Raw genomic sequence first — 15,819 nt, 5'->3', positions numbered from 1 at the left:
GACCAACACCGCATTCGTGCGCATTTGCAGCTGTCACGTCGCTGTGTGGCTTCAAACGTGGCTGCGACCCTGCGGTTTCCCCCCGCATTTGCCCAAGCGTGAGGAGGCTGGACTCTAACGGGCACTCGGAGGAAGCTTCACACCTACGCGGGAAGTGGCTGAGCATCTGCCGGTCTATTTGGAGAGGACACACGTGTGTACACGCAGCACCGAAACTCTGAAGAGTACAAATGCTTCCACGTACGTAAGTCGAGTCGCGGCTGCGGTCTCGCCGCTCGGCTCGCGAGAAGCGCGTTTTCTCGTCGACTGCAGGGGCGAGACGCTGGAGCCGGGGGATGGACTGGGCGCGCACCTGTTGCCCTCTCTCCCACACTCATGAGAAGTGACGGAGCCTTCGAAAGAGGATACGAGGAAGCAGTGGCCTAGGGACTTGGATGCATGACGCAGGAGGCGTTTGCGGCATTCACGTCTACCTGAGAGAATGTGGGTCGCACTGCAAATGTGCGTGGGCGGTCAGGCAAACGAAAAAAGCAGGCACAGGGGCAGATCTACCTGGTGCACCCCCGTTTCCCCATAGCTTTCTGTACTCGAATATGCCTCTCGTGCACACGGGGCTCTCAGATCTTTCTCCTCGAAGACAAATAACTAATCTTGATCTACCGAGATATCGGCAGTGTAGGTTCACCTGCGGAACGCCGTTCTGACGACCAGTGCAGCTCTGTCATCTTTCTCTCTTTGTCACCGCGTCGTTCTCCCTCTACCGCTGAACCGTTCGCTTCCTCTCTTGCGGATAGCTTTACTCCCGTCGTGCTTTTCTTTTCCGTGCGCCCTCTGCACTTGATTTCACCGTTGCAGGGGCGAGACGCTGGAGCGGGGGATGGACTGGGCGCGCACCTGTTGCCCTCTCTCTCTGGGGTGTGCGCCGTGCGTTCAGTCGCCTTTTTCGCGGCTGGAGGAGCTGCAGGAGAGGCGTTCTCCACATTATTCTCTGTGTTCTTAAATTTGCTTTCGGCCTTGCTTCTCCGCGCGCTTGGCCTCCGTTCGCTGCGCCGAAAGTTTGTCTCTTTTTGTGCGTTCCGCCTCGAGCGAGCGAGCGTGCTGCCCTACTCTCGCCTGATGCGGCAGCCTCGCCGGCGCGTCCTCCCCGCTGCCTCCTTTTCCTCTCGGTTGTCTGTGGCGCGGGCGATTCTCACCCGACAGCGCGTGCGTAGGAGTGCGCGCCGACTGTGCGTCACTGCGGAAGAACTCGGATTTTCCTCTCCTCCTTTTCGTCGTCGTTTGTCTGCGTTCCTGCGTTTTTTCTGAACGCGTCTCGCTCCGCCGACCCCGACCCGGTAAGCCAGGGGCGCCGCCCGCCTCGTACAGACTGCAGCAAAAAGGAAACGCAGACCGAGAAGACACGGGCGTTCGCCCCCCGCGTGATAGAGAGAAGGCTGCAGCCTCATTCCTTTCTCTCGATTTTCTTCGTTCTCGGGCGCGACGCCCGGAAACGCGGAGACGGCACTCGCGAGCGAAAAAGCAAACGAGGGCGCGTCAGGCCGACTGCGAGAAAGCGAGACAGGATGTGGATCCGGGGAACGCACAACGTGAGACAGAGGGAGAGGCGTGCGCGGACTCTGGGCTGTGCAGGCGTTCTTCGCTGCTTTTCGAAACTGAAGCGACAGGCGGGATCTGTGTGTCTTTCTTCGGCGAATAGAGCCGCCTGTTTGGCGTCTACGCGGCAACAGGCGCTGCCTCTGCGCCGCGTGTCAACCGCCGGTTCGCTCCCGCCGGCGTTTTGATGCCGAAAGAAAGTGCCTCTCACCTCCTCGTGAGCCGTCTTCCTTAGCAAGGCAGGGGCCGTGTGGCTGTGAAAAGCGCAGAGCAGAGCCGAGACACTCAGCGCATCTCCGCGGTGTGATGGGCGTGACTCTTGAACGCGCTTAGATGCGTCGGCATCGTGCTGCCTTCGCTGTTCCATCGGCATCCAGCCCAGCTGCTTCCAAGGTTAAAACTCCGCGACAGTGAAGAGGAGAGCGGGCAGCGCGCCTCCGCGCCGCCTCTCGCCCCTGGGTGGTGCAACTCGCTCGTTCATGTCGCTGTGCGTTTTGCCTCTCGTGATGGTCGCGCGGTGTGAGTCTCCTCTGCGTTGCGCATGCAGGCCGCTGCGAGGGTCGCCCCTTCTGTAACTTCTCGCGCTCTTCTCCCCTGCCGTCCTCCGCTCGCCGTCCGTGGCTTCGCGTCGTCGCCGCGTCGTCTCCTCTCTGACCTGTTCCGCAGTCGTTTTCCCTCCCCCCCCCTCTGACCCCCCCCCCCCTCTTTCTCGGCTCGAGATTCGGGCAAGATGGCGAGTTTCTCGTCGTTTTCGGGGCGCCTGCTGCTGGCAGTGTCGCTCCTCTCTTTTGCGGAGACGCTCGCGATGAGCGCGAAGATTCGCATTGACCCGATGACGCACGACGTGTCGCTGGTTTCTCAGCAGAACTGGGACGGCAAGGTGCTCAAGTTCCGCGACACGCAGGTCTTTGCCGTTCTCTTCTACAAGGACGACTGCGCCGAGTGCAAGACGCTGATTGACGGCGAGTTCAACGTTCTGGCGAAGAAGATGAAGGGCATGGTGGGCGTCCTCGCCGTCAACTGCGGAGAAAACGCCAAGCTGTGCAGGGACCAGAAAGTCGAGACCTTCCCCTCCATCCTTATCTACCCCGTGCTGCCGCTTCCGCCCTACAAATTCGAGGTAAGAGTTGAGCTTTCATTTGCGCTCCTCTCGCGCCTGGCGCACCGCGGCACGAAATCCGCGGCACCACAGGCCTCAAGCGTCTGAGTCGTCATCTGTCGCGTCTGTGCATGTTTGTGTTTTTTCTTTTTTCTTTCGCTCTTTTCTAGGGCAAGGCGGACTCTGCGTCTCTCTCCAGGGCGCTGGGGCCGCTCATCCCGTCGAGCGTGATGACGCCGAAGGACCTGAAAGACTTCGAGAAGGCGATGGCCTCCTTCGTGCAGGTGCCCAAAGTCCTCATCTTCTCTGAGAAGAGCAAGCCCTCGATTTTGCTCAAGGCACTCAGCACTGCCTTCAAGGTGAGGAAGGATGGCGAGCCGCAGAAGGGAGGGCGCGAGACAAGGTCGCAACCAGTGGAAAACAGAAGCAAAAGAAGATATGCGAGGAGACAGGAATTAAACACATGACAGGCGGCGGACGTGCCTCCGGATGACCTCGAGACGGGGCCGAGAACGCGAGAAGGAAACCTGGCGAAGCGGATGGGGGGAGATCGGGGAGAGAGACACGAGCTCCGCACGTGTAGCGGGCAAGGCGGGAGGTGTGTTTTTCGTTTTGTCCTCTTTAGAACTCGGCGCGCACAGTAGCGTGGACGTGCGTGTCTGTGTGTATCGTGTGTACCTGCTTGTGTGTGTGTTTGTTGTATATTTCGCGCTCTTTGTTTCGCGGCGCATCTCCTCGTAGACCCTCTCGCTTGGCGCGGTATGACGTCCGCTTCGCGTGCGAAGATTGCGAGTCCTCTCTTATTTTTTAATTTTTTCTTCAGGACAAGCTCCACTTGGTGCTGCTCTCGAGCGAGAAGTTCCCCGAGTTGGTCAAGAAGTACAAGGTCTCGAAGACTCCGCACATGGTCGTCACGCGTAAGGACAAGAAGGACGAGGTCTACAAAGGTGAGTTGACCTTCCAGGCGCTCTTTGACTGGCTGAACGTCTTCTCAGAGACCTTCGTTCTCGGCGGCGGCTTCTCGGACCACTCGCCCAAGGCCGAGGCCTCCCCCGAAACGCAGCCATGGTGAGTGAATGGGGAAAATTCAAGAGCGTGCAATCTCTTGTTTCTAGTGCCATTAGCACCAGGCGAAGCGCCCATACCAACGAATGTAGAGTATCCGCTAATCGGAGTCGTCTTCAGTATTCTATGACAACCACAAGAGAACTTGGATCCGGTCGCGCCGGTATTTATTATTACATGGAATAATTCACGGTCATAATCTCAGTAGTTCGCGATAGAACTAAGTTCTTCATGATTGCGCGCGCCGGACGAAGAGAAGAGGGCGCAGAGGCGCTGGCGGCGCCCAGGAGATGCGAGTCGAGAGGTGTCTGTGAAGCCGAAGGGCGCTGTGGTGGGGTTGGCGAGAGAACAAAGCCAGTCGAGTCTGAAAGAAAGAGGGATGGAAAGGGAAAGAAGATACGCGCTGACAGAGGAGACAGCGAGGTGGCGAGCCCGGTTCAGCTTTTTAGGGACAGACTTTGGCGTTGTCTCTCTGCGTTTTTTCGCCTTTTCCAGGGTGTCTGTACATTCTCGGCGCGCCTGTGCGCTTGGGTTTCATTTTGGGCTCTTTTCGCCTGTGCGTGGTTTTTCAGGAAGTTTCAGGTCATCCCCGAGTTGACAAAGCTGTCGAGCGCGGATCTGTGCTTCAAGAAGAGTCTGAAGGCGCTCTGTGTGATCTATCTGAAGGAAGGCCGCGAGCTGACCGCGGAGGAGACCGACATGCTGGAGAGTCTGAAGCTCCAGTTCGACAGCGGCAAAGGCCCCGAGTTCCGCTTCATGTGGATGGACGTCGCGACGGAGAAGGGGTTCCGCGCGCTCTTTGACTTCGAGCAGTATCCCTCGCTCGTCGTCTTCAACCCGCATTTGAAGACGCGCTTCACCAAGATCGACTCTGAGGAGGTGCGACGTTCACTCTGGTGCCCCCGCATGCATAGTCGCAATCATTCTGCATGTGGATGTCGCTGTAGACGCACGTAGATTCGGTGTGAGGTGCGAAGTTGCGATGAGGCAGGGTCGGGGGATGGAAGCTAAGGCTGGGTGGCTGCGCGAGTCGCATCGGGTCGGCTCTCCGGGCTCTCCGCTGTCGATGTGAGTCTGTCGCTGGGATGAGAGCTGCGAGAGAGTGCAGCCCTAGAGACAGCCAGCGAGAGAGCAGCTCGGTGGTGCGATTTCTGTCTTCAGTCTCTATCAAAGGAGACGATTAAGGCCCTGCTCGACAAAATCGTTGCAGGTAAGCTCCACCAGACAACGCCTGAGTCTCTGCAGAGGGGGGATGCGGTGTTTGTGAAGACAGCCAGAGCAGCCACGTAGGTGCCGAGAAGTTTGATTTTTCTTGTGGGGGGGGCGCTGCAGCGAGTCTCGGCGGTCAGACACTTCTCAGCTCTCAAAACAGCATGTGTGTGCGCGCGGACATGGATGTGCAGCGTTTCTTGGTGAGAGGGTTTCATCGTGATGGGGTGAGCGCACGTGTTTTTGGATTGCAGGCAACGCCCGCTTCAAGGTCGTCCCGGCTGCCAAGATGCCGGCGTGGGAGAACCGCAAGGAAGAGAAGAAGGACGAAAAGAAGGCGGACAAGAAAGACGAGTTGTAATTTTTTCCGCCGCCTGGGGACTCGTGTGAGGAGGCTCGGAACGGCTAGTGGAGACGTTTTCATTCTGCTTGCCGAAAAAGCATGTGTTTGCTAGCCTTAGGGCGACCCGCGGCCGTCTCATTTCGTGTCTTTTCTAGTCAACTGTGGACTCGCCTGCCGTAACCCTTTCCGCGTCTTCACACCGAATCTAGATTGTGTTCTTTCGAAAGTCCCTCTGCCAGTCCTGCGATGCCCTTGCCCTCGCGGCACGTGCGTGGACCGTGGTGTGCGCTACCGTGGACTATATACATACATACATACATACATACATACATACATACATACATACATACATACATACATACATACATACATACATACATACATACATACATACATACATACATACATACATACATACATACATATATATATATATATACATATACATATACATATACATGTGTATGCATGTAGATACATATATGTATAGGTGGGTGCGGGGCTTTGGTGCGTTACTTGAGCGTGCCGCGCAGTCAATGCAAGAGGAGCATGCATGGGTGAGTGTGAAGCGTGAGACGAGAGAATTTCTCTGTTTTGTTTATCTCGGTGAGCCTTTCTCAATTCTTTTGACGATGTCGAGCGCGGCTTTTGCACGTGGCTCCTCTCAGCGGGATTCCTCCGTTGCGCGTCGCGGGTTTTTCTGGCTCGAGTTCTGGCGTAGTAGTACTGGTCAAGTCTGAAGGATATGCATTTTGCGAAGGCAAGTATCTCAGTTTCGAAAGGAAGCTGGAGTCACACGTTTCAGCGGAATCGTTATCAAGCGCCAGGTAGTCGGCAGGCAACGTGGCGCAACTGAAAGCGACCTCTCTGGCTCCGAACAACATGCGTTAGGTGCGCGTGAAAAACACAAGACCGATTCGCCTGTATGCAGCCAAAATATCTCAAAATGCCTTTTTTAGACACCTTCCTCCGGTGTGAGCGCCGACAGGGTTGGCTTCGTCGCGCACTAGTTTACATTTGAGTTTCAGCGTGCCGTGCAACGAGCCTTCTTCGGCTGCGAAACACCACGGGAAAAACCCGTCTGACCGGCGCCGCCGTCCCTCGAGTCAGCAATGGCAGTCCGTCACCCCGCGGGAAAGTGCGTTGTCGGGCGCTCGCACGGATGGAAACTTTTTTCGCAGACCGAGCCATGCTGACGGACGGCGCGGTATAGGCTGTCTCCTGTGACCCGAAACGTGCAAAGGCTGCTCTACACTGGCCGTCTGGAGATTAAGCAGAGCGTGTTCACTGCAGTGTTCGCTTCTTGGTGGCTGCTGGCTGTGCCGCGGCGCGCGGCTCCCGGGAGGGGAGGGAATCTCCCATTTTTGCCGCGAGCAAGCTCTGTCCCCGTTTTCCCCAAACTCTAGCGCACGGGGCCGTCGCCCAGGAAGGCCGTCAGTGCCTAGTTTTGTCATCTTTCGGCCTGTCTGCCGCCACAAGCTAGTGCGTGTGTGGTGCGATCCTCGGCAAGCTGGCATTAGCTCACCGATTCGCAACAGGCCAGGACGGGAACGGATTGCACCCGCATGGAACGGTAAGTACTCGCGCCTGACACCTTCTCTGTACAGCTACTACCTGCAACCTGTGTAAAGAAAGGCTGGCGGGCTGCATGGTTTGACTAGCTACCTGAGCACCCGCGTTCACATAGAAGGCTTGGCGTAGGTTCCGCGATGGCAGGCGCACAAGACGAAGCACCTTCCGCCGCATATATGGCACAATTGTTTATATAAACAGGGGAGTTCACCGGAAAAAGCGATCTTTTTACCGTAAAAAGATAGCAGGTATGTTGCATGCAGAGCGAGAGCTTCAGGTCGCACGGGAAGCCTTGCTTAACTGAGCAGAAAAGAAATACACGGAACTTCGTATAAGAACGCTGGAGAAATTTCCCTTCCTCTGAATCCGCGCTCCCCAGAATCCACAGCCCGAGCGACATAGCACTGATGAGGCAGCCGTCACGGGTGCGTCTGGCTTAAATCAACTGCCCGGCTCAAGAAGCCCCTCAAACCCGCGAGTGCGCCCGGGGCTGAGGTTCTTCAGCCCAAACACGTCCCCTTTCACATCCCTGCCGTACCGGTGGTGCGGCCTTTGGATCGATCAACTTCGAACAGCGAGCGACGGCTTTCCACGAATTGCATCCGGCTGAGCGAGGACCGTACGCCTCATTCCATATCCCCCAGCTACACAGATCCACAGCTGCGTGATACGCGTCCGAAAACGAACTCCCACAAAATATCTGGCACTCTAGGCTTGCGCTGCTTTCAGAAAGCGGACCCGTTGCAGACGCGGCACGCAATCTGGCAGGCTTTTGGAGGGCCTTCCTACTTGGGTAGTTCCACCTGATGATTAAGTGTGAGTCACGGGCCCCTCTCCGTTCAAATGCACCAGGCTACTGGCTGAGATCACACACGGCCACGCCACCACCGGAACAAAAAAACTCACGTCAGCCCCAATCCGAATGGCCATTATGCGAACGAGCGCTCACATTGCACCCTGGTGACAGCATATCCCCGTCTGGCGAGTACATCACTTCCGCCGGGGGCCTCCGGCCGCCTCTTTTCAGCTGAACTGGAGCTGAGTAGCCTACTCGAGAGGCTCTAGAGAGAAGTCAGGCTTACGCTTCGCGCGACCAACGTCCTCTGTGTGGGTGTTGAAGAAAAACAGCGAAGCAAGAACGATGATTGGCGATAGCGCCAGTGCCAGCTTCAAGATACTGAAGATGAGACCAAAGTAGTCGAAGACGCCTGCCGGATCCTCCATGGTGTCTGCGACGCGCAACGCTGCCAGAAATACGGAAGTTGCCGAGGAGGGGACAGTCCGTTTTTTCACTCCGGATCTCAGCGAGGCGGGAAAACTTTACAGCGGTTAGACGGCAACAGAAAGTCCTGTCCCAAATTGACGAATTCTCTAGTTCAATCCAACCAGCTCGGCCGGCTTCAGACACCAGCACGAAAACACACGCCGAGGGCTCCCGCAGACACACAGAAGACAGAATAAAAGGAAAAGGATTCACGGCAAAGAATAACTAACTCACGGCAAGTATTGTCCAACTTTTTCGCCTCGGGTTGTTGATGGAAAGACGGAAAAAGAGAGCGTCAAATGTGGAAGGACGAGAATACGGTCGCGAAGTCTCACAGGGCAAAAGGCCGCGGGTGCCGCGAAATGGCTGCTGTTGCGAACGGCCACCGGAACGATACTCCGTCGCAGGCACCGCGAAAGAACGCAATATGCAAGCGATCTACGGTTTCGTAGCAAAACTGCTCAAAAGAAAGCCGTTTACACATTCCTCTGAAACAAGCAAATGCGACGAGCGGTATGCCGGAGCCACCCCCCTTCTACGGAAACCGTAAGTTGGCAGCCTGGCGCGGGCCCGCCGTGCGAATGTTGCAAATGAACAAGCGTCTCGTGCTTCTCTCCCGTCGCGCGAGTCTAAAAAACTTGACTCTGTCAGTCCAGAAATATTGCGCAACGCAGTATGAACCGCGAACCCGTGCGTTCGCGGCTCCCAGTCTTGTGGAGCATCGCTTACGCTGTGAACAACTTCTCAAACAGGAAGGCCCCGGCCGACTTCAGTTGGGAAGTGGGCGAAGTAAAAGTACCCGAGGGTCTGGGGATGAGGGTCACCTCTGTGCGTGCCGATGAGGCAACAAAACCTTCCCAGAGTCATTTCACCACGGTAGGTGTCGCAAAGCAAAAAGGGACTTGCGGGCGGGGGTTCCTCGCTCGTTTCTTAAGACTGTTGACGCCCAAGGAATGCGTCGTTTCCGGTTTTGTGTGGGACTGCCGAAGACACACTTATGCCACCTATCTAAGCGAGTATTTTCGCCGCCCACGCCACAACCACAGCTCCGCCGTAAGCACAGCCAGCGTAGCATCTCGGATCCTCAGACCTCGCATCGCGGCAAACGCAGACAACCGCGTTTCGGTGACAGAACGAACACCTGGTGCGCTCGCGTGTGCATTTGAAGAAGAACCCTTCCCAGGTGACCTTCAGCTTGTGGTCGCGCCTTCCTTCTAGTCCTTTCGTGCTTCATGGTTAGCGTGGTAGTCACTGGCGATAATTGTGCAGGTCTGTCTGCACCTCCTCCCCGCATGTCACATCTGAAAGCTCCTTTGGTGTCCTTGAACGGTGTTGAGTGCATCTGTGCATCATTCCCTGCAAGCGCCGGCGCACGCAGGCGGGCCTAACTTCGGAAGTGCGTACCGATGAAGTCTCCCAGTCGGCTGGCTGGCGTTCACCGCTAGGCGTAATTGTGCACTGATTCCACACTATTGTCGCTTAGCAAAATTAAACACACAGACTGGAGAAAAAAGCATTGAGCGCGGACTCCGCGATCTACTCCAAGCTAGGCAACCTCCGAAGACTTGACGCGGGCAATCTTTCCTACTTGGCACGTCATGGCTTCCCTGTTTCCAGAGCGCCAGGACAGCTCCCGCCCCATTTGTCGACCCCCAGGCACAATACGACTTCTCCCGAGCCACACGAGCCCGAAATACGTCCCCCCGCCACCTGCCCCCCCCCCCCCCCCCCCCCCCCCCCCCCCCCCCCCCCCCCCCCCCCCCGGCCGCGCAGGTTGCAGGACCTCACGCAGCAGCCGCTTCCCCCAGCGTATTCTTGGAAGCCCGCTGACGGTGCTGGCACTGCCCCCCTCGACCACCAGAAGCTATTTCTGCGCAAACCCAAGCGTGATACTACTGCGCGGACATGCAACGTCCACCAGGCATTTCGTGCAACTGGAACTGAAAAGCACATCCAAGTCGGTTCGCTACTCCTTTCTACTAAACAAGACCTAGTTACGAACGAAAGCTCGCACAGAGCATGTCTACATGGCCGTGATGCAGCGAAGGCCGCGTCCATCCAAACAGTTTCATGATCTCTGCTTGGTGAGTGAGCACTTGTGTCGGATCGGCGGAGCTCCGAATTAAGCATTGCCCTGCGCTTTCTGGCTCTCGTTTTGGGAACGTTCAGCCCAGCACGGCCGCGCGGTCGCTGTCCACTTACAGCTACCGGGACATATCGGCTGCTCATTGTGCCAATGCTAAAACTATCAGCGCTGCGTGCATGCATTCCTGGAAATCTGCATCGCGGGATCGTGGCTCGCCGCGTCAGTTTCCGCTACTGGGACTGGCGCGTTTTGTGGCCGGTTGCTGCGCACGGGATGCGGCGACGTAGTACAGAATGACGCCGCCGACGCAGACTGCAGCCGACGCGGTTTTCACGGGAGTCAGGCACTGGGATGCCTGCATGCGCAGTCACACAGGCAGGCCGGCCTCGCCTTGCTCACCGCGCGTCTAGTGTGCGTGCCTCAGTCTGCTTCGCAACTCTCGCGAAATACGCACCGTAGCTTCTCCGTCTGCAAATGTGCTGAGTGGTATCAACAAGTTTCAGGATCTGTATTATGTTCCCGGCTACACGCGTAATGGTAGGGGGCGAGCTGCTACGGCAGGCACCATTCATGTTGTATATCCAAAGATCTCTGAAGAGACTAGCAAGAGCCCTTTGGAATGGCGCATGATGTCTATCTCCCGGTTTGGAGTACGCTTACCTGCAGATGGCAAAAGAAGACGTGCCCGAGCAAGAAGACAGAAGCGGTCTTCACGCCTTTCAGGACCCCAGAGGTCACGGCGCCTGCCAGGGAACAAAAGACAGGGCACCGGCTCGAGCGCATTCTGAGCGGGTCGTGCGCGGCGTTTGCGCCTTGCGAGTCGCTTGGAGACCTGACAAAAAGTCGTTCAAGCGCATGTCCACTGGGGCGCTCCGCACCAGCAGCGGGAGTCGAGGCTCAGGAGGAAACGAGTTGTGGCGGCAACTGGGTTTATTTGTGTCTGCCGGGTCAATTAGCGGGGAGCGTTTCTCGTGCTCGTTTTCTCCGCGCGGATCGAGCCCGTTTAAAGAGCGGAAAGACGTGACACCGAGGGCTTACCGAGGCGTTTCACAATGTACCAGAGAGTTGATGAGTGGACAGCGCCACTGCAGAAGAGTCCAAACATAATGGCGGCGATCCGCACGGGACTGCCCCCCCTCTCTCGCACGCGGTCGACGATGAGCACCTGGAAGTTCGGAAGTGTCCACAGGCACGTCCAAGCCATGAGCAGGGACGAGCAAATGACGCTGCAAAAAAAAGCACGAAGGAAGCCACTCAGAGGGGTAGACTGCAAAAAAACCAACTCCAGCGGCCTGAACGCGTGTCCGCGATGCCGACTGGCTCCGCCGTTGTTGCGGCGTCCCCCCCCCCCCAACACCCCGCACAGGGGAAACGGAAGGTGCAAATTCAAATGCTTCAGAGGCAGACCTGCCTCCTTGCTTCGTGAAGGCGCCGTGTCAGACCCGCGCTACCTGACGGTGTCCCCAGATCTAAGGAAGCTTTTCATCCTGGGTAGGACAAGGGGTTTGCCACGTCGAGAGTGGAGGCACGTGGCACGTGGCTGATGGTGCAACTGCGTGGGCGCTACACGCAGACCAGAGGAGACGCCAGCGGTTTGGTCGCGACCGGCTGTGAAACTTGCCTCACCCCATCATGAAGACGAGCGAAGGCCCGCTGACGGGGTTGTTCGAGCTCGTCATAAACTTCTCGTTCACGACAAACGTCAATCCTTGCTGCAGTCATCACACCACAGACGCGACCAGGATTGGTGGAACTTTCCAGACGTCATCAACGCCGCAGCTGGCGTGGATCTCGAAACAAATCGATCGCCGCTTCCGCAGCAGTCGCAGCATTACACTCAGGACTTCACGTGGCCTCAGTCCACACGTTTACGGGGCTTGGGCCTGCTTTCAGAAACAAACTGTCCTGTGCGACGTGACGCAGCGCCTCTTCAGACATTGCTTATCGACATGCACGCATACTACAATAAATTCTGTACTCAAACACATCGAAAATAAGGTACTGAGCACGCAAGCATCTGTGCAGTTGCCTGAGGCGCTACGGCTCTCGCGTCAACGCTAACGGGGACAACTCGTACAAGACAGAAAGACGTATCACGTCCGCGAGGGCGCTAGTCACCGAGAAATATATTCAAACAGTTGTCTGGCATCACTTTCTCACGCGGGTCGAGGAAGACTCCCGCCCGATCGGCGCCGATGGTCGGCCTGCACTCCGTTGGCTAAGCATCCCGCAGCCCCAGCAACGCCGCGAGGTTCCACGCGTCGCGTTTTCCTACCAGAATCGCCGAGAGGAGTGTGACGACAACTCCCACGCTCTCCTCGTTGTGCATCTCGAAAGTCAGGTCCGAGGCCTGCGCACAGTCAGCACCGCAGCGAACAGCATCAGCTAGCTCGAGTCGAAACGATAAAACTTGTGTGGCTCCACGGCAACAGCCACGGCATACAGTGGGGAGACACTCTCCGTTAGCCACGCAGTTCAGGTCGCGACTAGGCGGCTTTTCTTGACTCGAAAGGACGCGGCGCGTCTGGGCGGCGGTTTCTCCGCGCAGTGGCCTTCGAGGATCGCAGCCGCCGCGCGGCGCGAAGCATAAGGACGTCTCAGGTTCACCGCCAGCGAGGCTGGAGGTATGAAGTTCTTTTTCGTTCTGCGAGCGCCTCGCACCAGCACAATCTCGAGGAAAAAACGCTTTTTGCTGCACGCACCTTCATGCTGATGCCGCCGCAGATGAGCAGAAGGCTGAACCACTGGAACGGCGAAAACCGCCTGCAAGACGCGGGAAGCGCAAGAGGCAGCAGCTCAGTGATGCGGGTGCCCGCCCCCACATGTGAAGACGCACACGCAGGCCGAGCGAGGGAGCGCCTCGACCAACCTTCTCTCTGTGTCTCCGCCGGCAGCCGCCCGCGCGCGCGGAGTCTCCTCTTCAGTTGTCGGTGTCTCTTTTTCCACGCGGGTCACTGCTCATCAGGCCTGCGCTTCACGAGGTTTGCAACTGCAAGCGAACTCAGCCCGTAGGCACTGGAGAGTCTCTATGGAAGAGCGAGGCGTCTGTCCGCGGCTGCGTCCTGGCTGCGCCGCTTGGGGCCCCAGGTGACCGCTGCGCCTGAAGCGTTTCTCTCAGCGCCTTTCTCGAGAAGCAGGGCAGAGAGAGATTCGAGTGACTGCCTCAACTGCTAAGACCTGCCTACAACGCCCAGGCGGGGCGCGGAGCCTCGGCCCTACCTTCGGAGAATGCACGCCGAAATCAAAGCCGTCCATACGATGGACGAACTGCTGATGAGCACATAGACGCCCGAGCCGCAGAGAACGAGGCCAGCTACGGGAACAAGAGACACACGAAGGCAGCGCATGTAAATGTGCTGTGCGATCCGCGTGAGACAGGGCCACGAGAAGTCTGCGAACGCCGAAGAACGCCGCTGGCAGCCTCAGGCGAGCAACTCCCTAAAGGGTCAAACGCAAGATGCCGCCGGTTTTGAAGTGCGGAGACGCCCGCGTCTCCCCAGGGTCTCTCCCATGCGCGAAGCCGGAAAGCTCGAGAATTCTCCCTCACCTTTCTCTGCTGCCTGGTGAAGGAGGTCGATGCCTGCCACGAAAAAGGCCTTTTTCCACGCGCGCCGACTGAAGGCCCGCACGGCACTCAGCACATCGTTTCAAATCCGACTAATGCGAGACGGCACGTCCGCCTCTTGCAGCCAACCGACCACCCCCCCCGCCCACCTTCGATCGCCGGTCTCCAGAGTCTGCAGGCGAACGCGTATCCGAACGGCTGGCGTGTGCGGGTGCCACGTGTAACTAGGGTTCAGTATCCTATGGGGCGTTCGAGGGCGCCAGTGAAGACTAGGTGGAAGTCGGGGCTATGCTCAGGCAAAAGTGTTGGCTTCTCGCTTAGGGAGCGGCTGCGGCACGTGGCGTCGGAGTGTCGAGTCGCGGCAGTCGCTGCCGTCTCTGCGCGAGGCCTTCGAGACGAAAAACTCTGTATGTACACGCACGCGCGCGCGACAAATTCGCGCCACTGCCCAGGCTTACTTGAGGTGGAGCTCTCGCACATGCAAGGGCCACTTCCGCCCCTGGAGGCCTCGCGGCGTAGTCGCGAGTCGCCGCGACTCGTTGGGGGAGAAGACGACGCAGAGCATACCAAGGAAGTGAGGAATCAAATACAGGCACGCGCTTGTCTGCAGCCGCGAAACACGCACAAAAAACGGGAATCCGTGGATGAGACCCTACGACTCGCGCCGCCGCCGCGGGCCTAAACAGCCCCCGTTCTGCAAGGCGAGAGCCTCCTCGCTCTCCAGCTCTCGAAGCCTGTGGAGTCAGATGTCGCGCATCTGCTTCAGGCTGGCGTTTCTCAGTCCTCCTGTCAGGATCCCCTCCGGAGGGACTCTCACCGCAGCGGCGCCTTCGAACTTCAGTGCGTCGACCTAAACGAGAAAACAGGCGCACGGAGAGCGGCGAAAGCCGATGAGGAGGTCGCGGAGGAGCTGCGGCAGTCTCTGCTGCCGCGTGGTGTTGCGAAGTGCGCGGCATGCACTTCCGCATCTCGCGTTTGTGCGTGCGTCTGCCTCTTGCTAGATGGGAAGAAAACTGCGTAGACAATCATTCACTACACCCTGCGACGCGAGTCTTCTCCCGGTGCCGCGCACAGCCCTCCCTCCAGATTTGCCAGCGGCGTCGCTTCGTGCGGAAGCCTCGAATCTTTCCCCTGGGCTTGCATCTGTCGCCTCTCCCGGCCGATCAGCGCATGGACGGTAGTCGCTCTCAGACACGGAATCGTGCGGCAGATGTGCTGCGCGAAAAGCGGCAAACTCGTCGGTAATTCTCCAGTCATAGCAGAGAAAAGTACGCTCGGCAAGCTGCCTCTAAATTGGCTGTCACCACATGATGCGCCCGTACTAAGGAACCACAAGCCTCTCGTCAGCCTCGCGAGTCGAGTCACCGCAGCCAGTGATGCCAGCGGCATCGCCGAGCGAGACGGACGGCGGAAATTTCTGTTGCCACTCCAACGCATCCGCCACCACGCGAGGTTCGCGGGGAGATGGAGGACTGGAAAATCCTGACGCGACACGGCCGGAGTGCCAAAACAGAGTTCGTTCTAGGGTTTGTGTACTCCCTGTGTGTCAGTCCACGTGTGTGGGGGCGGAGGATGTGTGTCAAGGGATTTGAGTGCTGCCAAGAGCTTACCAGAAGCGGCTGGACGCAGTAGGCCAGCAGGAAGAGCCCGACGCAGCCCACGAGCTTAGGGTCGACGCACTTCCGGTTGCCGCCTCCCTCGGAGTGCAGCATGTCAAGAAATTCTTGAGACTCGCCGAGAAGCATGGTGGCAGGCTCGGGTTCGTCGGTGGGAGCCAAAGCGGCTGGGGCGCCCGACTCGGCGTCGAACGGCGGGTCTGACATCCTGTCCCAGGCGTTGCTTTTCCGCCTCAGTCGGTCGTCGCCAAGGCGTCTCCCTGCGTAGCGATTCTCCGCGCCGCCACCCTCGGCGTCGCGCAGAGCGCGCCCTCCCCCTGGGGTCGATCTCATCGCAAGCGAACCCCGGCAAGAGAGAAGTACAGTGCTCAGCGGATATATGTTTCCTTCAAACACACCCGCAGCCC

General features: G+C 58.0%; 3 protein-coding genes across 3 annotated transcripts; 1 reads left to right on the top strand and 2 right to left on the bottom strand.

The window, feature by feature from the left end:
• Window positions 1–2,323: 2,323 nt before the first annotated feature.
• BESB_024080 (putative thioredoxin) lies at window positions 2,324–5,327 on the top strand (the record flags this gene model as incomplete). The annotated part of the gene is made up of 6 exons (XM_029361110.1): window positions 2,324–2,713; window positions 2,863–3,051; window positions 3,516–3,760; window positions 4,330–4,636; window positions 4,919–4,967; window positions 5,221–5,327. The coding sequence occupies 6 exons, from the start codon at window positions 2,324–2,326 to the stop codon at window positions 5,325–5,327; spliced, it is 1,287 nt and encodes a 428-aa protein (XP_029215925.1).
• A 1,827-nt stretch (window positions 5,328–7,154) lies between these two features.
• On the bottom strand, window positions 7,155–8,105 carry BESB_024070 (uncharacterized protein; the record flags this gene model as incomplete). Its single annotated transcript, XM_029361109.1, has 3 exons — window positions 7,155–7,181; window positions 7,420–7,541; window positions 7,964–8,105. The coding sequence occupies 3 exons, from the start codon at window positions 8,103–8,105 to the stop codon at window positions 7,155–7,157; spliced, it is 291 nt and encodes a 96-aa protein (XP_029215924.1).
• A 2,346-nt stretch (window positions 8,106–10,451) lies between these two features.
• On the bottom strand, window positions 10,452–15,745 carry BESB_024060 (transporter/permease protein; the record flags this gene model as incomplete). The annotated part of the gene is made up of 11 exons (XM_029361108.1): window positions 10,452–10,586; window positions 10,892–10,974; window positions 11,270–11,457; window positions 11,858–11,943; window positions 12,507–12,581; window positions 12,934–12,994; window positions 13,451–13,544; window positions 13,779–13,846; window positions 14,255–14,400; window positions 14,614–14,646; window positions 15,407–15,745. The coding sequence occupies 11 exons, from the start codon at window positions 15,743–15,745 to the stop codon at window positions 10,452–10,454; spliced, it is 1,308 nt and encodes a 435-aa protein (XP_029215923.1).
• Between the last annotated feature and the right edge of the window lie 74 nt (window positions 15,746–15,819).

This window comes from Besnoitia besnoiti, chromosome XII (genome assembly GCF_002563875.1).
Source record: "Besnoitia besnoiti strain Bb-Ger1 chromosome XII, whole genome shotgun sequence".
Classification (NCBI taxonomy): Eukaryota; Apicomplexa; class Conoidasida; order Eucoccidiorida; family Sarcocystidae; genus Besnoitia; species Besnoitia besnoiti.
The sequence above is the reverse complement of the archived record's forward strand: the minus strand, read 5'-3'. Positions and strand labels throughout refer to the sequence as shown.